Source organism: Rhincodon typus, chromosome 19 (assembly GCF_021869965.1).
Source record: "Rhincodon typus isolate 14 chromosome 19, sRhiTyp1.1, whole genome shotgun sequence".
NCBI classification, from domain to species: Eukaryota; Metazoa; Chordata; class Chondrichthyes; order Orectolobiformes; family Rhincodontidae; genus Rhincodon; species Rhincodon typus.
Genome location: NC_063350.1, coordinates 2711829 through 2735948, shown reverse-complemented (window position 1 = coordinate 2735948; position 24120 = coordinate 2711829). Strand labels below are relative to the sequence as shown.

At 38.9% G+C, this 24120-nt stretch overlaps 3 protein-coding genes across 10 annotated transcripts in view; all 3 read left to right on the top strand.

Annotated features, from left to right (window-relative positions):
- The window catches only part of LOC125485490 (tyrosine-protein kinase HCK-like), a 50385-nt gene extending 42551 nt beyond the window's left edge, over window positions 1–7834 (top strand). The window contains exon 10 of the mRNA XM_048608506.1: window positions 7752–7834. Within this exon, the coding sequence (XP_048464463.1) occupies window positions 7752–7834 (83 nt within the window). The remainder of the gene's footprint in view (window positions 1–7751) is intronic.
- rbm12 (RNA binding motif protein 12) overlaps window positions 1–18835 on the top strand; it is a 200239-nt gene extending 181404 nt beyond the window's left edge. For all 3 annotated transcript variants that reach the window (XM_048608604.1, XM_048608603.1, XM_020516960.2), the window contains 2 exons: window positions 10930–11015; window positions 12575–18835. In XM_048608604.1, coding sequence (XP_048464561.1) covers window positions 12600–15104 — 2505 coding nt within the window. In that variant the 5' untranslated portion in view covers window positions 10930–11015; window positions 12575–12599 and the 3' untranslated portion in view covers window positions 15105–18835. The remainder of the gene's footprint in view (window positions 1–10929; window positions 11016–12574) is intronic.
- The window catches only part of cpne1 (copine I), a 275222-nt gene that overhangs the window by 181400 nt on the left and 69702 nt on the right, over window positions 1–24120 (top strand). The window contains exon 1 of one of the 6 annotated variants that reach the window (XM_048608606.1): window positions 10931–11015. The exons of 4 other annotated variants lie outside the window; for them this stretch is intronic. The gene's annotated coding sequence lies outside the window, so the exon portion shown is untranslated. Of the gene's footprint in view, window positions 1–10930; window positions 11016–12639; window positions 12721–24120 lie in introns of those variants that run through there. One more of the 6 variants, XM_048608612.1, reaches the window with a different exon arrangement.

Here is a 24120-nt window from a genome sequence, read left to right as displayed (position 1 = left end):
AGGAGGGTCTAGGCCCGAAACATCAGCTTTCCTGCTCCTCTGATGCTGCTTGGCCTGCTGTGTTCATCCAGCTCTACACATTGTTATCTCAAATTCTCCAGCATCTGCAGTTCCTACTATCTCTGAAACTACTTGCTATAATAGCCTAGCTGAGCATGTGAAGGGAGTATATAGATTGGAGAACGTTTGAAAGAAGTGCTCAAAATCATGAGAGGGTCTAGACAGAGTAATAGATACAGTTATGCTGAAACTGTATAAAATACTAAAATAAAAGCAAAATACTATGGGTGCTGGAGATCTGAGATAAAAACAGAAAATGTTGGTGAAAATTAAGCAGATCTAGCAGCAGTTGTAGAGAGAAACAGTTAAAGTTTTGTGCCCTGTGACTCTTTGGAACTGAGGTCTAGTGCTTTGTTTTATTTCTGTATAAAGCACTAAATAGGTCACAGCTTAAGTATTGCATGCATTTCCAGTCACAGCATAATAAGAAGAATTTGCAGTCAAGAGGGGCAGAGAAGATTTACCAGGATGTTGCTTGAGCTAGGCGGTCTATGTTGAAGAAACGTTGGCAAGCTGGGGTTCTTTTACTTGGAGTAGCGAAGATTGAAAGGGGGCCTGATAGTGGAGCACAGATAGGTGGAATAGGAAGACACTTTTAGTAGAGGGGTCAATAAACAGGGGACATAGCTTCTACCTCTCTTAAATCTAAGTGAGAGTTGAGATTTTTTTTAACTTGGAGGGTGATGAGAGTCTGGACCTCACTATGAAGGAGTATTTGAGTCAGAAACTCTTGTAACATTTAAACATGCAGACATTTATTGGCAGTGCCATAGCTTCTGGGACTATAAGGCAAGAACTAGAAAATGGTATTAATATTGTCAGATCTTTGACCATAGTGGATGTAGTCAGCTGAATGGTCTCTTTTTTTGTGCTATAAAAATCAGGGAGTCAAGGTGACATGACAATTGATTTTTCTTTTTAAATGCAGCCAGTGTTTGGGTCTCTGCAATCTACTGTCTAAAACAATAAAGGATGCAAGTGTAAACTGGTACTAAATGACGTCCTGTGCTGTAGCCATTCTGAGATTACGTGGGAAGTTTCAGTCCCCTTATTTAAGAAAATATGTCATTACATTGGAAGGTTCACTAGGATGATCCCAGTATGGAGGGATTGTCTTACATGCAAAGGCCAACTCTACTCACTGGAGTTTAGAAGGATGAGAGGTGACCTCATTGAAACACAAGATTCTTAAGGGGCCTGTCAGGGTAAATATTGTGAGGATGTTTCCCTTCATGGATCCAAGACCAGAGGGCATAGTCTCAGAATTAAGTGTGCCAGTTTAAGACTGAGATGAGGAATTTCCTCTCAGAAGGCTTTTAGTTTTTGGAACTCCATGCCTTGGAGCAGAGTCTAACAGAAGAGAAGTACAGCATGGGAACAGGCCCGTCGATCATCATGCCCTGATTAAACTAAAAAACAAGCCTTCTGCCCTTATTCGGTCATTATCCCTCCGTTTCCTCCCTAGTCATGCATCCACCACCTCTGGCAGTGCATTCCAGGCTCCTACCACTCTGTGAAAAATTTTCCTTGCACATCTCCCTTAAACTTTTGCCTGCTCACCTTGAACCTGTGCCCCCTTGTAATTGAAACTTCAACCTTGGGAAAAAGCTTCTGACTATCCACCCTATCTATGCCTCTCAATTTTGTAGACCTCTATCAGGTCCCGTCTCAGGCACCATCTTTCCAGCGAAAACAATCTTAGTCTTTTTAACCTTTCCTCGTAGCCAGTGCCCTCAAGACCGGGCAACAGCCTGGTAAACCTTCGCTGCACTCTCTCCAAAGCTTCCAAAACTGCATACAGTAGAATCTGTACAGTGCAGGTAGAGGCTATTGGCCCAGTGAGTGCACCATCCCTTTGAAAAATGCCCCATCCAGAACTAGCCCACCGTCCTATCCCCATAATCCTTCATTTATCATGGCTAACCCACCTAGCCTGTACATCCCTGAACATGATGGGGCAATTTAGCATGGCCAATCCACCTAATTAGCACATCTTTGTACTGTATAAGGAAACTGGAGCACCCAACGGAGACCCACACAGACACAAAAGGCATGCAAATTCCATACAGTCACCCAGGCTGGAGTCGTACCTAGGTCCCTAGTGCTGTGAGGCAACAGTGCTAACTACTGTGCCACCGTGCTGCCGAGTATAGTTCTTGTGTACATTTAAGGCTGAGATGGATTCTTGAACAGTCGGGAATCAAGGGTTAAGGGGAAAAGAGCAGGAAAGTGTGTGGAGAATGTCAGATCGGCCATAATCCTATTCAATGTTTGGGCAGGCTCGAGGAACTGAGCAGTCTACTTGTGTTTGTATGGTATAGAAATTCAGTGCCATGCAAATGTAGTTGACTCTTAACTACTTGTTGAAATCGCACAGTAACTCATTATTTTGTATCAGCAATTAGGCACAAATGAGCAATAATTGTATGCATTGCCAAAAAGAACCACATCCTGTGAATCAATAAAAATAATCTCAGTTGCTGTTCAATGTAGGTCACATCAAAGCTGTACCCTTTAAAGGGCCAATGGATATCAATCAATGCAAGTTTTTGTTTCCTAGCACAGTTCTCTTTGGTGTCTTCCCATTCCCTTCAACCTTCCAACTCTTCTGGTCACTTCTGGACTCTTAAAAACTTTTTCTCTTATTGAAGTCAGCACAGACTGTGGATTACATTTGAGACTAATAGGTTTCTGTATCTGAAGAGGCATGTTGCTGTAATTGTATAAATAGGTGTAGCCTAAGTTTTTGATTTCAGTTAGACAAAATAACTCCTTAATTGGTTAAAGCTCACTTTTCAAGTGAAAGATGCATTTTCTTCTTTATGCGAAATAAGCAGCTTTATCCTGGATCCTGTACTACAGCCCTGTTTTAATGCTGGCATTGAAATCCTCCCTCATGAGGAGATTTTAGAATTTACAGCAAAGAAAACCAACTTTTCCTAATTACACAAAGGGCATGAAAATGTGAACTAAATTTGAACCTTTACACTTTAATTTGGTGTGTTTGTTTTCAGGGTTGATTCTGATAGTTTTTTTTAATTAGACAAAGTGTTTTTGTTACCTTGATGTTGGAATGGCCTTCATATCTGTTTAGGACTTGAAAAAGGACAGATCCACTGTTTCATAGTGGGATGTACTTCCTTGATGTTTAAGATTATTGTGGTATTCCTAAGCAATAGGTTGATTCTTACAGTACTCTGTTCACTAGCTTATAATGTTCAGAATCTGTGTGAGATTTCATTTCGAAAGCTGTAGATTACTTAGTTTACAGAGATTGCAAAGCTTCTGGATTATTTGAGTGTGAATATAGTTAGTTGAAGGTGGCTTTCAAAGGATTTGACTTTTTGCTGTGTTTACCATATTACATTAGTGACTGCTACAAAAATCAGTTTATTGCCTGTGAAGTGATTTGAGGCTTCTGGTGGTCTCAAGCACAGTGTTAAATACATCTCTAAATGATTGCAAGTGATGGTGTCTGTCTGAAATGCATATTTATGTTAAATGTTTTTATAAGGAATTAATAAATGTGGAGCTGGAAATGTTAATTTGCAGCAAATGGCTAACAATTATCGTGTATGTTGCTTTGTTGTGGAACAAATATTGCATCAGTTGTCTTGAATAACAGAATTGATCTAAAATGAGTCTACCTTTTGAAGCTATTTGGCAGGTCCATGTTCTTTTTCAGATCAAGTAGTATTTGCAGCATAATTTTGCTTGAGCTTGGAATTTATAAACTTTGATCACTTTGGTTTTGTTTTAGAATCATGTATCAAGCAGTACGAGATGATTTAATGAACTAAAGTTTTGTGGCATTTGAAGAGTTTAATTCTACTTAATATGCTGGTGATAAAGTTGCAAGATTCTGCTTTCTTTGAACAATGGTGTTTTACAATCTCTGCTGTTTTGAGAAAATGAACAAGTTGTAATGGTATTCTTCCTGATCATGTTTCAGATAAGTGTATTTAAGAACTAAAACTGTTTAGTATAGAAGATCTCCTGGATTATAATATGTTGAACTTGGTCGTAATTCTGCAAAGGTTTGATTAATGTTCAAACTGTTGAATTTTTAACAAGGACTTTTGTAAATATTTTTGAATTTGTATTCCCTAAAGAAGTTGCCTTTAACTGAAACTGATTTAAAATTGTGTAAAACTTATTTAAGTCTGCGGTTACAAGTGTTATTTTTGAGTTGCTTATGTTAAGATTTCTAGTTTTGTCTCTACAATTTGTGTTGCTAATGTATGTGCTGTATTCAGAATGTTGAATGATCAGTTTCTTCTGGTTAGGAAATCTTGTTTCACAACAAATAACGATGCTGTTAGAATTTGATTATGTGGTTTAGAACTTTTCAAAGTGATGGTTATTTCCTCTCATGTCATTCTGGGAAAAGCGTTCCTATTCTGTTGATTTCTCATTTTGTGGTTTGCGTTGAACTTGTGTTGTGTAGAAAGTTATTTTGAAACAGAATGTTGGTGATCTACAAAGCTTAAATATGCTAAGGTTTGTATTTTTCTTAATCCTCCTAAGTATAAGTGTGCACCTTGTTGTGAACTGAACTAATTGCCAGTGCCGTTGTTCACTGCATTCACAACTGGCACTGCAGTTCAACTGAGTAAAGGCTATGGATGATTCCTCAACTTGCGTGTTTCCAGTTTTGGTTGTGGCAGAGAGATGGTAAATACCGGTGAATTGGTGTTAGGATTAATTTGTTTTGCTGCCATAATGGTTTGTTTGACGTTAGCAGGTACTGTGCTGCGACACTTGCTTTTCCTGTTTCTTAGATAATGATTCTCTTATCCACCCTAAGCAAAGGAGACCTGATGGACCACATTGATTTTGCTGCTGATTGCTATGTACATGTATTGGCATTTGTTGGGTGACACTATTTTTACCTGGCATATTTTAATTTTCACCTTATTTCCTTAACCCTTAGTCTTGTGTTTAAATTGATGGGAGAGTCAGTCTCTTCTCTGAACAGTTGGTGTAAATCTCCCAATGTGAAGTGGAGTTGCATTTCTGTTGATTGTTTATTAACCACCCTGTGCCAGAAATGAAGCACTGGCATCAGCCATGACTTGAAGAGTAGCACTTTTGTCTGAGTCAAGATTATTAATTGTTTGTGGGATCTTGCTGTGTGAATTGGCAGTCCTGTTTCCTGTTTTTGCAGCAGTGATTGATTATATTTGTAATTTTTTTTTAAAAATTAGCTCTAATACACATTGGGATGTCCTGTATAATTGCATGTTGGTTTTCACAGCCTTCACACAAAGCAATATTCGGTATGCCTGTTGGCTCAGCTTTGCTAAAGCTAGAGATAATCTAGAATGGTGCAGTGAAATGAGAACCGAAAGGTCTGTGGATGTTGTAAATCAGACAAACATAGAAATTACTGGAAAAGCTCAACAGGTCTGGCAGCATCTGTGCTTTGAGTATTGCCTTTATTACATCTGTTTTTAGTGCTGGTGGATATCTTAAAAAGCTGGTTAAATGGCCAGATCTGCACTTGAGCAAGCAGCAGTTATTTCATTTAATTGTGCAATTAATGTAAATAGTCATATTTGAAGTGCAACAGCTACAAATTTGGAACAAATGCATGTGATGCGCTATGACTGGCCTGCCAGTGGTTGGTTAGTCTGGCTGCCCTGACTGAAGTAGTGGGTGTTTGCAGAAGGAGGAATATCTTGTGTAGCTAGACTTGGTTCACAAGGAAATGTGGTGTCATTCTGGTTAGCACAATGGTGCTAAAATACTACAGGGTAAATTGCATTAATATGACTGATTTTGATAAACAGTGGACTTGATCTGTCCTTGTAATGTGTACATTTCCTTAAACACTTTGCACCTCAGGTAACTGTCTGGATACAGCCATGTTTGGAAAGCCAAATCTGTAGTAGACTCCCAAGGTGCTTCACACAATTTAGGAGGGTGCATAAATAATTTTTTTTTGTTGTTGATTTTCTTTAACATTGCCAAAATTCTTGGTCTTGTGGTAGTAATCTGAGGAAACCTGGCAGCAACTACGGTCTCCAGAAAAATAAATGCAGTGGATTTTTTTTTCAGAAGTTTAATTGGTCTTGAATTTTTTGTCTCTTAGAGCTCAAATTATTTGGGTGCAATTGGTGTTTGAGAGTTAAGTATTTTTTTGTACAGTCGAGAGCAAGTGGGTAAAATGACCAGTGAGAGGAATTATTGGTATTGGAACACCTGAGCCATGATAGAAACTACAGGCAGATGGCCAGTGTGTGTGGATTGAGTTGAATGTTGATGTTTGTACTATATAAATTATCAGTTAAGATCACTTTAATCCTTGACAAAAAAGTCACTAAACTTGTGCTATATTTAACTTTGAATGTTTACAAGTTCTGTATTGCATATAAAACAAAATTTGTCTTGAACCCTTCTCTTTTGTTTCACATTCTTAGCATCAATTAAGAGCTGATTGGCTTGTGACAATGAGCTGAGTTAGTGTTGCATCCGTCATCTACTACATTTGACTGGTAGTACGTTGATCCAAGTAGTTAATTGTGATAGAACAGTTCCTAGTTTGTACTGTAAAGCCACTCCTGTTGTACAGCCTGTTTGATGTCTGGTGTTGTCTCTCTCCACCTGCATTTTCAGTCTAAGGGTTAATTTCTGAAATAATGAGTAGCAGTGTCAAGTATTGTAGACGTGGCAAATTCTGGTATTCTTTGAACTGACTAGATTCTGACTAGATTGGGATTGGTTTTATCTCCAGATTAATCTGAACATTTTATGAAATCTGTAGTATGTTAGATTTGATTTTCAATATGAAGACACCTAAACTATAACTTTTAACATATTTACGCCTTTAAAGTTAGCAATTTTAGTAGGGTAGCATAATTCCAAACTCAAATAGGATTTGCTGAGAAACCAGGTTATTTATATTAACTATACATTACTGCACTGTTGTACATTAGATAATTTTGTAATTGGGTTAATGTGTATTGTACTATCCTGAGTAACAGCTGACATGCTGGGAAGTTTTACAGATAGACTTTACTGTTCAGTGTCATTTGTAATCTGCTTATGTTGAGTTTCTCCATATGTACTTTCCAGTTTATTTTTAAAATTGTTTTAGTTTGCCAATAGGTGAAGAATCCTTTGTTCCTGTAATAATCTATCTATCCTCACTAACACTTCTTGGAAGACGTTGGGGAAGTATAACTGGAAAAGCACATTTTTAACACACAAATAAAATATCTTTGTAAAATCTTTACATCCTGTAATCTTGTGTACTTGTAAATACATCCGCCAGCGACTTTTTACCATCTTCTATTTCCTATTTTTTTTAAAAATCGGGAAGAGTTGACGATTTTGAGAGTATAGTATGATGAAACAAACTTCGCTCACACCCCTTACAAGATTATTAACTGCTTAACCCTACTGCAGTTTTCTGAGAAGCGACTTTAACTACAAAAGTTTGGTATCCCATGTTTAAATTAAGTGACAAAGGAATGGAACAAAATCATTGTTTCAAGAGATTGTGATGCTTTCCCTTTAAAACATCAGTTACTTAATAGCTTGTTGATTACGTAGTATGCTATTTTTTTCAGTAATTAATGATTATTTATAACAGAAAATGTCACCTAAATATTCCTTTACCAGCAAAGATTGGACTTTTGGGTTGTTCACAGTATTCCTGTTTTGTAACTTTTTTTCTTCATTTGTAGAACTTATTTTGGTTGCAAAAACCATAGCCATGGGAAATGCAAGGTTACTGGAATACGGTCGGGGATTGGGTCTGGTGGGTTAGTGTGGACTCAATGGGCAGAATGGCCTGCTTCAATACTGTAGGGATTCTGTGGGGAAAAAATATCAATTTGGGTCTACAGATTAAAATCCAGGCTTCCTTTGTAAGTTTCTGAGATTCCATTGCTTTGTAAGAATTTAATTGATGTTGGGCATTGTTACCCTTGCAGTGTGGCACAATTGATGTTAAATTGACAGGTTCCCTTCTGCCTCAAGGATGGCTGCTAAAGGAAATAGAATTGTCATGCCACTGCTCTTAGTCGGGGTGCAAGTTATTTTATTTACAAGATAGAAGCTTTATTCAGAATTTGGCTGTGTCACATCTGATTTGGAACTCCTCCAAGGAAAAATATACCTTTTTAAAAGGAATTTAGGTGATCTCTGTTTTAATCACAGAAAGATGTGCATGGAAGGAAGTCAGTCAGTTTATCATTTACCAGTTTCTGCTGCATTTTGGGACTATTGTCTCCAATACTGTTCTCTCACAGTTTAAGAATGCTGCCCCTCCCCCACGCCCTTAGGTTTTGGGCTTTCAACTATTACTGACTAGCTTCAAAGACACTTTATTAAAGCATTCGTATTCTAATAGTACTGAGCATGAAAAGCATTTTTCTAATTACCTTTAAATTAAGACCAGTATTTCCAATTTTATTTAAAACTTTTTTTTAAACAGGGAGTTATGATAGTAAAACAAACTAGGCAGGATTTGGTGATGTTAAGTAAATAGTTTTGTGTGATTAAAATAGAAGGGAGGTATTCAAAAATCTTCATACGTATAATATTTCTGTAGTTTTGGATTACATTGAAGTTATGGGCATATGAAAGCAAAGTACTACTGATACTGCAAATCTGAAACAAACTCCAAAAAGTTGGAGAAACTCAGCAGGTCTGGCAGCATCTGTGGAGAGGGAAACAGAGTTTATATTTTAAATTCAGTACAAACAAGTCATTGAGGCTGTGTAGGAGCCTAGACCAAAGGAATTTTTGAATCTCTCACTTGGGCTTGTTAACTGCACCACATGCTTCCACAGGCAGAAAGTCTTGTGTGCCGCCTTTGAATGATCTTTAAGAGCATGTTACTGTGTCTTTGCACAGACTTTTAGTTAACATTAGTCAGGGTCTATGAGTGTAGGGGCAAAGGTAGTATGGAATGTAAGATCTTTCATCTGATCCTTGTTATCTTAACTGGGTCACACATCTTAAATGACTTGCCATCCACTTCATAATTAAGTTTGACATTCTCAATCCTGTTTCAAATAATGACTGTCCATTCTGTTTCTTTATATTTTAAAAAAAAAACCTAAAGGTGCTTTGAAAAGAACATATTGCATCTGCCCATATAATCAGACTATATTTTGCAAAAATTTAAATTTCCAACTGAGTACATTACTCTTGATAGTATGGATTCTCACTGAAACACACTTGTTTTTCATAATTTATATTCTTCACTGCAAATCCCTAAACATGTTTCAGGTCAAGAACAACACTAGCTACTGGTAACAGACATGTTTTTAAAAGCGCTCTGGTGAGTCCAGACTCTGGATTCAAATGATGACTAATTCACGATTCACAGCTACAACTTTTGCTTTAATGAGATTGTTGTCTTTTGTTATCACTCCTGTGCCTAAACCTTTGTCAAAGTTGTCACAGCGAACTGTTCATTCCCTATGGTGGCCTTTTGCATTTGGGATAATTTTTATACTTTGCTAAACATTTTGAGTAAGTAACTTCTTATGGAATAGCTAATAGGAAAAGTTCAAAAGATTCAGTGAAATAAGCATAGAGCAGGAATTCTCCAGTCAACTTTAATGCTTGAGTTCTAAACTACTTACATCATTAAGCTAAACTTTTGCCTTTTACCATGACAAAATATTTTTCATGAGCAGCGTTGTTCTAAAATAATGACAAGCCTAATGATGTACATGAACGTTTGCATTGTAAATCAAATGATTGTTAATGGCATACACCTTCCTCCTGCCCTGGCCAGAAATTTTGGAGTCTGATTGTAATGCGCAATTTTTTAATTTTTGGGGTATAAATTTGTACGTGAAGATTTGTAGTTTAAAAAATCTCTTAGCTAACTTGTTAAACGCCAGAGTATTTGTGGAAGTTTCTCTTGGTATCGTAACAAATTGCCAAAAGATTGCTTGTGTTGGATACTGGTCAATGATGTTTCTAAACAGATAATAGTCATACATTGTAGAAAGCTGGAATTTTTTTTGGTAGAACACATCTGAGACCTTCCCTCATTTCCAGTTGACATGGACAACGTCACAAGTCTTCTAATTTAAAGTCTTCATAAATGTAATGTAGTTACAAAACCATCATTAAATCCAAAGTTATTTGTGGTCTGCCAAATTCAAATGCCAAACCTCTGCTTCAAATTGGAAGACCTTTAGGAAGTGTATATTGTTCCAAATTCTGGTACCTCAGTGTGAAATAGCTGAATCATACAGACCATTGAAGTCCCAGAATTAATCCCTGATCTTCAGAGAATTAGCTAATCTTAGTCAGCGCAACAGAAGGGTGCCATTCCTTGGGACAGTAAGCAGCAGTTCTTGTAATAACTAGAACTTGGCTGCTGTCCATCAATCTGTGTTGGAAGTTGTGCGCATTAGGCCATGGTGGATTTGTGTTTGGCAGTGTCTGCAAGGTTTGCTAACTTTCTGACATCTTTGGTCTAGAATTGTGCTAGTCCGGCTACTTGAGTAAGGGAATAAAAGAGTCCCAGGCATCCATGGAATTGTACTGCATCGAAGATTGAACTCAGGAAAATGTTTTTCACAAGCTTTCATGACAAGAATCTAGGGAAATTTTTTTTGCTCTGTAGCCTCCCATATTCCTGTGCTTTTCTTCCCCTCAGTTGGCTCTGGAGACGTGATTATTGTCTTGAATTCATAGTATCACTTTATATTTAGCTAGGGGAGATTTGATGGTTAATGCTGCCTAACGTGGAAAGTTGAGGAATTCTGAAATGTTCAGTTTGTACTGATTCCGGAAGATGCGGTCTTACATCGTGACATTCATGTACACGACAACAGGCTGATTGCATTGCGTATTGCAGACATTGATTTGTCATCCCGTTTATTCTTTCTGCAGTCTGTAAAGTTGGTTTAAATTGGTTGACAACAGGATTGGCTGGTGTCCTCAGCTGCTTAAGGGAAACGCCACTGTTTTGGTCACAGGTAAGATTCTCTTCTGTTCAGGTTGTTTTAGATATAAAATTTTAAGATTTATGTAGGCTCCTTGTTAGTTGCTTTCAAATTTTGAGCTGAAGCATTGTAATTCTCAATTTTAATTGGTGTTTAGTAAAAGGACGTTCACTTTTAGGTTTGATAGATTAATTTGGTTTAAATATAGTATGTCAGACTCCAATTCATTGGCTATTTTGTCTGAAATTTTTTTAAAATTCAGACATTTGACTCTTCAGCTGTAAATTCTGTTTGAAGTACTCTTGATTCACTTTGAATTTTAATCTCTGATCTGCAACATTGTTATTCAGAAGTGTTAGGTTTATGGAACCATGCGTGATCATATCTTCAAAAATTGCAGAATTAGTTGTTACCATGGAATGAGCACAGAAACAAACCCGGAAGAGTTGTGTATTAATTAAACTTAATACAAGAGTTTGCTTACTATAGTAGTCAGAAGACTGGCAAATTCTGGTATCTTTTACAAGCTGAGATTGATTTGAAATCAAAGTTGTAGTTTACTTGTTTTTGCATTCAGATTCAATGTTGCAATTGCAATGGATCTGTTAAGAAGGTTTGACTTTCAAAGAAACATCTTCCAAAATATGTCAAATTTGATTCATGTGCTGAAAACACTGGCTAGATCTCATCACCTCTCCACTCTGATTTATCCTTCTGCTCATTCAAAAATCAGTATTGGACAAACACAGCTTTGACCCACTTAATAGTACTGATCTTCTGAACATTTATCTGAGACAGCAGCATGGGAGTGCCTTTCAAAGACTGAACCAAGCCAATTGTCTCTTCATCTGACCGCCAGTTTCCACAACCTGCATCAGATCATCAGCTGAAACCCCCATCCTGTGCCGTTATTACCTCTAAACGTGACTATTGCTCCAGGACGTTCTCCCCACCTGTAAATCTTGGCTTATCCAAACTCTGCCCAAGTCATGTTTACCCATGACTCCTGTGCTTGCTGACTTATATTGAATATTGGTCTGGTAATGCCTTAATTTTAAAAATTCTCGATCTTGTCAAATTGCTTTGTGACTGGCTACTTCCACAGTGATTCCTCTAATTCAGACCTCTTACTTTCCCATGTTTGGAAGCTGACCCTTGTAGTCTGTAGTCTGCAAGACCCTTCCTGATCAAAGCTGCTTTAATTTCTCACTCAAAATCTAGTAATTGACCAATGAAGTTTTTGGTTATCTGTCCTAATGTTTCTTATGTGGCTCAGTATTGTATTTTGTTTGGTAAAGCTTCTGTGAAACATATTGGTCTGTTTGTATTTATTACAAAATAATATTTGTAGTGGTAAAGGAAAGTATATTACTGTTGCGGTTTCTTAATTGCTGGGCAGTTAGGTTTATGCAAGTTGGACTTAATTATACAATTTTGATTTAAAACCCTGTTTTAAAATTGGTCCAATATCTGCGAAAAAGTTGGTTTTCCTCTGATGGCTTATATTGTATGCTTAAGTACATTTTACATTTCTGGTTAGGCTGGTTTTGTTCTAACAAGTCTGACGTAGTTCGTGCCTTTCTCGTCTGCAGGTGGTTGTTATTGATTGTGCTCAGCATGGCCGTGGTCATCCGCTTGCAGGGTCTCCCCATTGTGGCGGGGACCATGGATATCCGCCACTTCTTCTCTGGATTAACCATTCCTGATGGTGGTGTGCATATTGTAGGTGGTGAACTTGGTGAGGCTTTCATCGTTTTCTCCACAGATGAAGATGCACGGCTTGGTATGATGCGTGGTGGGGGTACAATTAAAGGATCCAAAGTATCACTCCTACTGAGTAGTAAAACTGAAATGCAAAATATGATTGAGCTGAGTCGTAGGCGTTTTGAAACTGGTAATGTGGATATGCCACCAGTAGGCTCAAGCAGACCAGGGCCAACTAGTAATACTGGTATTACTGCGAGGGGTAGTTTACCTACAACTATGCCTAACTTAAACACTCCCACTATGGTCACCACAACTTCCTCATTACATGAAAGCATAGGGAATAAAAATGTGCCCACTTTTTCTGCTGCCAGCATGGGAAGTACATCCTCGAGCCTCAATCCCACTTTTACCAGCCCTGGGTTTAGCATGGGTTCAACAATAGCCAGCACTATGCCGCCACTGAATACGATAAACTCTGTACCACCTTTGCCACCACTTCCTCCTTTACCTACAATGCCATCACTGCCGCCTATGCCTTCAGTTCCTCCAATTGGTATCTTGCCACCAGTGCCTCCCCTTCCTCCTATAGCACCTCTTGCTCCAATTCCACCCATGCCACCAATACCTCCATTGCCAAGCTTACCACCCATGCCCATCAATGCAGGTAGTACTCTTCCTCTAGGAAGCTCTGGGCCCAGTGGAATGAATGGTTCTGGGTCTGCATTGGGCATCAGTAATAGCATAAGTTCCATGTACATGGGTCCTATAGGTTCATTAAATCCACTGCACCCCATGAATTCCCATAGTTCAATTAACAAAGGACCACCACCAATTACTTCCAATGATGTGTATGTCCATATCTATGGGATGCCATACACTGCAATGGAATCAGATGTAAGAGAATTTTTTCATGGACTTCGAATTGAAGCGGTGCACATGATGAAAGATCATCTAGGTCGCAATAATAGAGATGCAATGGTGAAGTTTTATAGTTCCTCCGACACGTTTGAAGCTCTGAAACGACATGGAAAAATGATGATGGGACAGAGATTTGCTAATGTATTCCCTGCAACAGAGAGGCAGTGGCTCAATGCTACTGTTGGCTTTAGTACACCCAAAAGCATGGCCCCCCCACCTTCCATTGGGCATTATGGACAGAACCTACCTCCATTTCATACATCTAGGTCTGAATCTCCAAGCAAACGTGAACGATCGCGATCACGCTCGCCTCACGAGAAGGAGTTCTGCGTTTATTTGAAAGGCTTACCATATGAGGCTGAAAATAAGCACATCATGGAATTCTTCAATAAACTGGAACTCATAGAGGATAGCATCTACATAGCCTATGGACCAAGTGGAAGAGCAACAGGTGAAGGCTTTGTAGAATTTAAAACTCCCACTGATTACCAGGCAGCTTTGTGTCGCCACAAACAGTACATGGGCAATCGCTTCATCCAAGTTCATCCAATCACTAAAAAAGCAATGTTGGAGAAGCTAGAAAATATTCAGAAGCGAGCACACAACTTTGTGCAAAATGAGCAGAAGAGAGAAGTAACAGTGAAAACTGAGGAAGTGTCTGGTTCACCAAAAATTTGTGGTCATATATGGAATATCCCTTATAATGTAACAAAAAGTGATGTGTTCCAGTTTTTGGAAGGTATTGGACTAGCAGAAAATGGTGTCCAGATTCTTGTTGACTCTAATGGCCAAGGGCTTGGACAGGCCCTTGTGCAGTTCCTAAATGAAGAGGAGGCACAGAAGGCTGAGCGACTGCATCGCAAGAAATTAAATGGACGTAATGCATTTCTTCAACTAATCACTCTTGAACAAAAACAAGAAATGGAAACAAATCCACCATTTCAAACAAAGAGCCAGAAGAATCCAAACCAAGGAAGTCTTGATCCTACTTTCCTCCCCTGTGTTGGAGGTGACAGCATTTTTTCTCCAAGTGTCAGTTCAGGCAATCTTAATGGCCCTGTACCACCATTCAACCCTGTTAGTAGCTTTAGTGGATCAACTAACCTGTTTGGACAAGGGCCGAGTCCTGGATCGGGGGTCAGTGTTAGTATTGGTGATGGCCCAACGGGTGGGCCTGTTTTTGGAAGCAGCACTGTCAGCAGTTTTCCAGGAGCAGGGGTTGAGCCAAGGGTTGGAAGTGGTCCTTTAAGTACCAAAAGCCCAACAGTGGTTAAAGTGCAAAATTTGCCCTTCAAAGTATCCGTGGATGAAATTTTGGATTTCTTTTATGGCTACCGTGTGATTCCTGACTCTGTGTGCTTGCAATTCAATGAGCAAGGCATGCCTACAGGTGAAGCAATGGTTGCTTTTGAATCCTGCAATGAAGCAATGTCAGCTGTCGTTGACCTGAGTGATAGACCTATGGGATCTAGGAAAGTGAAGCTAGTCTTGGGATAACTCCCAAATTTTAAACTAAGGCTGTAGCTTTATAGGCTTCCCTTAAGGATAGTTATTTAACATGAGGTTATCTGAACCTCTGGCCTGAAACTTGCAAGTGTTTGCAGCTGACTCTTTGACCCCCATTATTTGGAATCTGATGAAAATGTTTAAGTGTCCAGTGGAAAGTGTAAGTGCACCACTGATAGTGTAGACCTAGCAGAAATGGATGTTTTGTGTAGATCCATGAAACTGTTAGCTTTCTCATACTTAGGCAACCGGCCTATGCACAGATGCATATTAGATACTAATGTAGCCATTTTTTTGTTAAATGCAATCATTTTATGTTTTGGCACCGGAATGTTAAGTGGATAGAAGCTCTGTCTTTGGCAACAAATCTGTAACTGCAGATAATTAACCCTGCAAATGAAAACTATGAAATCAGAGCTAAACCTAGGTTGGACATTGATGTAAATTATAGTATTTTGTGCACTTGGGTTTCATTGTCAGATGCCATTAGACACAGTGAAAATAGTAGGAACTAGGGTACAAATAAGTTGAAAACTCGGTTCTTAATGTGCATGTTGACCCTTTGTTCTGGGCATGGTATTTTTTTTCCAAAACTTTTGAGTTTGAGAGTAGCCATTCTCTCCAATATCTGTATATAAAACAGCATATTGCAGGTTAAGTTGTTTCACTTCTGTGTTCAATTTGAACTTGTGCTATTGTGTGACCCAAGGCTTGATATCATACTGTTTATGGAGCTCATTTGTGTGCTAGTTATCTAATTATTCTGCTAGTACCCACACTGTTCACATTAATGCTGCAAGGGTGGTGAAATCAGTTCAGAAGAACTTATTTTTTCTTTTTTAACCACTACAGGCTGCCAGTTTCTTGGTGTAGAATTTGGCTAATGCAAGACTTTTAATGCTGATGCACTTAGTATAATTTCTGCATTATACTTTTCTAAAATTTTGTTACTTGCTGGTTTGTAAAGGTGTACAAAAGACCCCTGTAAACCCATTCAAAGATCGAACGAATTCCTGTAACTGTTTTTTTTAACGCAAGCTGCAACTGTATTTCTTTCTGGCACCGGAAAACGCTCATTGTATTCATGCCAGCATGCAGTGCTAGTAGAGATTTAGAGTAACTAGCATTTTGAAATGTATTTGTAAGCAAACATATGCTGGATAGAGAGTGCCCTGTTTTGGGAAATATTGTACAGTCTTGTTAATGACCCAAACCTCAATAATCCTACTGTATCATATCCGTAAGTTTTTTTTTGTAAAAGATACAAAATGAATCAGTAAAAGTGTGATGCTGTTTTTTAACTGAAAAGAACAATGCGTATTGCTTATTTGAATTTTTGATGTGTTTTTGCAAATGATGTTGAGGAGATCTGAAACGTATGCAACACTACATTGTATAGTGAGAAAGGACTTTTATTGGTTCACTGAGCATCTGTAACTGCTCCCAGTACATCTTGGGATTTTCCATCTCTGGCTTTCAGTTTTGGGTCTTCAATCCCACAATGTACTGTACCAATAGAATTTATTTAATGTGATGCAGTAGGGAGGGATTTGGAACAGATTGGTCTCTTCACAAGAGCACAGATTCAGCTCCTGCACAAAATGGGTCTCAAAAGTAGCTGTTATTTCAATAAAATTGACAGTAATGTTGAGAGGTGATGTGACTCTCCATTCCTGCTGGTTGACCTGTGAACCAAATTCAATTACGAAGTAAATCCAAGTCTGCTCAGTGGGCTAATGTGAGAAGTCTCCATAAACTACTTGTAAGTAGTATTGTAAGAACTGCATTGTTCTTTCTGTGACCGGAATATCTGATGCAACATATTAAGTATATTTGTATTGCCACAGTTGCATTTAAAGATCGCCTTTGTAATTTGCAGACTGATAAATTTTGCATTTACATCTATTTGGTGAGATCAGTAGGAAAAATGTTGAACTGAACCATGATGTAAAAGAACAAGTTGTACATACACCGTTTTCTTCAGCTTTTTGTCAATAAAATGCATTCCGTGATGAATAAAGGAAACAGCTCTTGTAGGTTTAGATATAAAACTTTGTGTTGCTTTTAAAAGAGAAATGGCCAGACAAATGGCAAGTTTGATGGCTTTTTTGTTTTTCAATGTTTTGTGCAACTGAAGAACATTGTAGTGTACCTGGTATCTGAATCTGATGGTTTGTTGGCAACAAAGCTGTTCGATACTGACTTAAATGGATGTGAGGACCAGTTACCTGTCTGATTTTCCTCAATGATCATCTGTACGTGCAATTTCCCTCATTATTTCAGAAGCAAATTGATATACAACGGTATCTTCAATGAGCAGCTGCGACAGTGAAATTCCATATTAAAAATTCTTTTACTTTAGTTCTTCAAGGAGTTGATAGTCACTTCGCAATTGGGGATCAAAGTGAAATTCTCTAAATGATGTAAAATTTCCCTCTTTTCAGGTTACCCTTGGCAAGAGTAACTTTCTTTATTTTTGCCCAGTTTCTCCCCATGACACCCAATTCTGCCCCCCCCCGCAATCAAACAGGAGCCTTTATAATGTTTGCTGCCTCCTAATGGAGCATAAAGCCCGTTTTGCTTTTTCCCCAATTATATTACTCTTACACTTACTACAAAGAGGTAGTGATTTCAAAAGAAAAGCTCAATTGATTGTTGGATTAGATTTGATTTTAATTGCAGGAGACTATTAGATGCTTTCCCTCCAATTGCAGCTTTATTTTGGAGAATGAATTAGACTGATTACTTCCTGTTCTCAAGAGAATGAGTGAGTTTTTGTTTGGCTTGTCTCTGTGGTATATTCTCAATTTATTTTCAATTTTCAGAGAAGTTGTGCATACTTACATGGAACTTGAGTGTCTTGTTCTGTTGCTCTTGTACGACCCTTAAACTGCATACATAAAATGGCAAGCGTAACTCATTGTCTGACTTGTCCAAATTGCTTGTGTCTGATTTACTTTGCCTACTCATTGCCATTTTGACATTGCTTTAAGGACACTGGTGTGTTAAAGCTCAATATTATGCTAATCACTTTGCATATACAGTTTGGAATATGCAGTCTTTTCCTTCAAAGAATCAGTGGACCTTCTGTGCACAAAGTACAGTTTGGCTTCATTGTTAACATTCATTTGTCAGTGGTGCGATTCATTGATATTTGTGGAACATATAGTTGGTACAACTTTGAAAAATGCATTGCTTGTATAGTGGCAAATGTAGTGCTTTGAAGTTCATGTTCTGATGTAGGTAATCTGCAGAACAGGCGTCAGTTTTGAATACAACTGCATTTTTTGTTTATGTATTTGTCAACTTCTGTTTTTCACTCCAAGTTAACTGTTAATGTTGGCACAGAAAGGCATCTTTATTTCAGAAACTGGGGTAATTTTGTAAAAACTGGTTAATTTTCAAATGATCCTGCATTGGCTCTATTGATTTTCTTAATATTCTCAAATGTCCAAGGTTGGAATGTCATGAAATAAAGGCTAATATGGTATTTGAATTTTTGATCGTGGTGCTTAAATGGTTTAAATCGCAGTTGGGTGCTTTGGCTAAAATTATTTGAGAGATGACCTTGCAAAACTATTTCGTTATTTGGGAAGAGGAAACCCGCTCCTGTTACATTTTGGGCCATCTGATAATTATGCTTTTGATTGGTGAACCACTTTTGCTATTACTTCTGTTCAGTGGCTATGCAACAACAATAAATTTTGATTCTTGAGCAGTAACTTATTCTAAGCCATGTGTCTGCAGGAATGTACCAAGTTAATTAAATGTGTACAAGCTAATAGATTTGTATGAAGTAAGCTGCTGAGGAGTGGAAGTATCCACTGAGTATCTGCATGATGCTCTTTTTCATTCATACGACACTTAGTTGATGCCATCATGGTTGCCAACTTTCAGATCTTTGGTGTTTACCTGGCTACAATCTGCAGTTTCTGCTGCCTACATGCTTAAGTGCAGAGATCAAACTTGTAAAGTCACTGCAGTGATATCAACTTGGAAAAGGTAGGTTGATTAAGGAAATGAGTGGTTGAATAAATCCACCGGTAGATTAATTTACATTTTGGTCTTCTGAATTGTTCTTTGTTGTGACACTTGCAAGGTTGCATTTCTTTTGCACAGCTTTAGTTGCATAAAAATTATTACAACTGAATGGCTTGTTAGGCTGCTTGAAAGGACATTAAAAGTCAGCTTAGCTGTTGTGAAATTTTGTAGGCCAGTCTGCATTGGAATTGCAGACTCCCTCTGTCCTGAAGGACATTAATGAATCAATTTAGATATTCTTTTCTGGAAACACTCCTGACCATATCAGGTGCCATTTTACAGTTACTGGTCTTATTGAATTCAGTTATATAATTTGTTGAATATGATACACAAATGACCAAAATTACACACAGCCTATCCTATGCACCCCTCTAGGGGCTAATTTCAGAGGGGCATTAATAGGGGCTTGAGCTGGTTTCCCATTTCTTGATCAAAATATGATATTCGGAAAGTGGTCATCTTGCCTGTTTCCATTTTAGGCTAATGTCGAAATTTCATTCCCTACTTCAAGTATTGTTTCTTGTGTTGCCTATGCCAGTTGCCCTGTCAGGGTTGGAGATCATATGTTTATTGTCTTTGTACTAAGAGTTCAAACACTCCAAGAAAGAACTGGTTTGAGGCTTACCTTAAATTATTTTCTTTACTCAAGTCAGAAGGAAGAGCTAGATGATACACACATCTGTTGTTTGGTGCAGTGTTTAATTTCCAAAGATGGTAGGGTAGTGTGGCCAATCTATTCTGCCAGACTTTGCATTGTAAACATACCAAGATATCTTGAAAGCAAACTTTCTAGTTGTGCAGACTCTCCATTCTACTTTGACATAAGATTTCCAACGCTATCATTACAGGAAACTAATTTACGCTGCTAAGTATTCCAAAAGTTCTTGTGTCCTATTTAAATGTTCAGTAAATTGAGCCGAGTTGAAATATTTTGATAATTTTTCTCAAATTATTTTTGACTCTGCAAGTAAAACATCAGTGACCTTATTCTGTTAGACTGTACAACTTGTTAGTCTGTTGCCATCATACTACATCTAGCCAATAATTGTTCTAAATCAAATTAGATTTTCACAGTAGAACTGATTTCCTTTATTTAGAACATAGAACAGTCCAGCATAGTACACGCCCTTCGGCCCACAATGTAGTGCCAACCTATTATCTTACTAAGATCAAACTACCCTGCATACCCTACATTTTACTATCCTCCATGTCTCTGTCCAAGAGTCGCTTAAAAGTCTCTGAAGTATCTGACTCCACTACCACTGCCAGCAGCGCAGTCCACACACCCACCACTCTCTGTGTGAAGAACCTACCTCTGACATCTCCACTATACCTTCCTCCAATCACCTTAAAATTATGCCCCCTTGTAATAGTCATTTCCGTCCTGGGAAAAAGTCTCTGACTATCCGCTCTATCTATGCCTCTCATCATCTTGTAAACCTCTATCAAGTTACCTCTCATCCTTCTTCGCTCCAATGAAAAAAGCCCTAGCTCCCTCAACCTTTCCTCATAAGACCTGCCCTCCAGTCCAGGCAGCATCCTGGTAAATTTAATAGAGTGTTGGCTTCAAATTCCTTGATAATTCAGATACACAATGAAAACAGTTCTTTGCCTTAAAGTTATTCTAACCTCAACAGCAGAAGAGTGCCTCCCCAACTGTCCAAATGTAATTAATTTTTGCATGGAAGTGCCTCCAATGGAAGCTGTTGAGTATGTCACAGGAGTTTTTAGACTTCAGTTTTCTCCTCCCTGAGGTGTTCTCTCGGCTGTGATTCTCCATTCTCTGTCATTTCCGCTGCTACTTCACTCGGCAGCCAGTTTTCTCATGTTGAGTTAGAGCCATAGAACTGTACAGCACGGAAACAGCCCCTTTGGTCCAACTCATCCATGCTGACCAGATATCCTAAATAAATCTAGTCCCATTTGCCAGCATCTGGCCCATATCCCTCTCAACCCTTCTTATTCATAAACCTATCCAAATGCCTGTTAAATGTTATTGTACCCATCTCCACCACTTACTCTGGCAGTTCATTCCATACATGTACGATTCTGTGAGGGGGGGAAAAAATGCACCTTCGGTTCCTTTTAAATCTTTTCCCCTCTCACCTTAAACCTATGCCCTCTGGTTTTGGACTCCTCTACCTTGGGGAAAGAGACCTTGGCTATTCATCCTATCTGTGCCCCTCATGACCTTATGAACGTCTATAACGTTACCCTCAGCCTCTGATGTTCTAGGGAAAGTATCCCCAGCCTAATCAGCCTCTCCCCATAACTCAAAACCTCCAACCCTGGCAACATCCTTGTAAATCTTTTCTGAACCCTTTCAAGTTTCACAACATGCTTCCTATAGGAGGGAGACAAGAATTGAGCGCCATTGCCAATAATGGTTGGTTGCAAGAGACTTCTACTGTCTTGCCTGTATTTAACCCCGGTCTCTCTCACTGATTAATCTCAGGAACTCGGGCGATTTGCAGCAGTAGTGGCCTGGCTAAAATAAGCTCACGAGTGCAGTCCAATAATCTTCTCAGCCCTGGTGGCTCTGCCAGTTTCCGGATAAGCTTGTTGAGAAATTGTAATTGGAGCCCAAGGCCATTCAAAAGATTGAGCAAACTAATTTCACAGACGAGGAGACATTATGCTAACAGGCAGTGTTACTTTGTCTAGCTATTATCTCGGCTGTGGTTAGAAAATTTGTTGCACGATTGACGATAAGCAACATGACTGTGTCCCGGTGTTACCCAAGCTTGGACACGCACGTGTATTCTGCACCAGTCTGAGGAATTGATATTAAACATTACACTAAACCAGTCAAAGACAATGTTTTTACCAATAAATAGAACTCTTGCACTGATACCCCTGTGATAGTTGAGTGAAGTTTATTTTCCTTCAAGCAGGACTGCTCAGGTTTCAGTTGTAAAATGAGGTGCTACATAAACTGCCTTATCAACCCACAATGGACCAGTTGTAACGGCTGAGTGTGAAAAGTTTTAGTGTTCTGAGTGGAAATTTCTTGAACAACGTCGCTTCCGTTTGGGAAGTGGTGATGGTGTTATAACCACATAAAATGGGACCAATTTCAATCGGACGGTGATCAGGGAATTAAAGAACTTCTGCAGTGAGTAAACATGTTGACATTCCCCGAGTGCAGTGTGAATGGATTCTCTAACCGGTTCTCTCGGTGTAAATTGATCGTGTAGAAGCTGTACCCCATTGTGAAAGGGTTGCATCTTAGAAGATAACATGTGAATTTATTATCTCGGGGGCAGAATGTACTATCTGTTTGAAACTTATATTGCAAAAACAGTAAATGTTGGAAATCGGAAATGCAAACCTGGAACTAAACAGTCAGCAACTGTCGAGACAAACTACAATGCAGGCGTGAGCTCCTTCATCAGCACAGAAGACTGGAAGAGGAACGGTTACTTCAGTAAGGCTGGAAAAAAGTGAGAGAGAAAGGGTCTGGGGCGGAAATGAAAAAAATCAAAAGCACCACATGCAGAGAAGGAGTAATGCCCTCGAAAGCGTTCAGTCGGAACTTTGGGGAGGGGCTGCATAAAACCCTGGGAAATGAGCCTGTGACCACACTGGCACAAATAGTGAAGGAAGGAGAGACGCTCACAAATACCAATACAAAAGCCAAATTATATCTGCTCAATACTTTTTTCCTAAACATTTCCTAATGTAATGGGAGTCTTTCCCTCACCCTCCAATTATTTTCTGTCCAGCCTTTTCGAAACCTGCTCAGAAATGTTCCCTTTAATGTGGATGAGAGGCCGCAGTCGGTTTAACACAGGCAGGATTGTCCCAGTGTAACTGGTGGTAACTCAGTATTGTCGGTTGCACTGTGCACCGAGCATAGGCTCCATACAGATTGTTTCTCCGTTCTCTGAGCAGCCATTTCCTGTTACACAGACCAGTAACAGCCACGAGATGCTGCACCGTTGTAAAACCATGGGCTGAAGTGCAAAGGAGAGGCTGGTATTTTGCTAATTGCCAGTCTCCCCTATTTTTCCCATTCTGGATCCAGGCCAAATTGCGGCACATCGCAGGCTGCTTCATGACCTTGCTAACAGACCTTACAGGGTTAAGGGCTGGAAGCTAATGAGTGAGATCGGCTAACTCGATAGGTACCAAAGGATTGTTCAGCCAGTAGACGAATAGATTGGGAGACAAACACGCTCACGTCAACACAACATATAACTGCAGAATAGTATAAATAGCCAGTTTAAAAGGCGAACAGGCAATAATTTCTGCTGTGCTGATACACATCAGCCTGTAATGAAAGAAGTGTCACAATCCGTTGGGGTTTTTAACAACTGGTAGTGACTGGATTGCATTCTGTTTGAAAATTGGCTTTCCTTTTGTAGCTGAAATGCATGTCCACTAGTTGGGAATGGTAAACAACGTGGTGGTTTAGTACATCTTTACGCAGCAAAATCTATTGTCATTTAAAAACGGAGGTTTATAGGATTAAGGGCATTGTGGCAACATTGATGCAAAATTGGCCAAGAGAAGACTGCAATGGCTAGGGATGAGTGATTTTCACTTCAGACGAAAACATGGGGTGGTGCCTTGCCTTGTAATTGGGATCACTGCTTTTTTTTCATTTAAATAACCTGGACTGTACATAATGCAACTGTTATAATTGCAGAGTTTGCAGATGTCAAAATACACAGTAAATAGTTGGCAAGGTTAAGGATTAACTAAGGATATCCAGCATGTATTTCTAAACAATAAATCACATTTACTAACTTAAGAATTGATGAGGGTAATGCTTTTGTGGTGTACATTGGATTTCGAAAAAGTACCAAATACACTGTGGCACAACAGAGATAACCAGGTGCAGAGCTGGATGAACACAGCAGGCCAAGCAGCATCAGAGGAGCAGGAAGGCTGACGTTTCAGGCCTCGACCCTTTTTTTTTCTGAAGAAGAGTCTAGGCCCGAAATGTCAGCCTTCCTGCTCC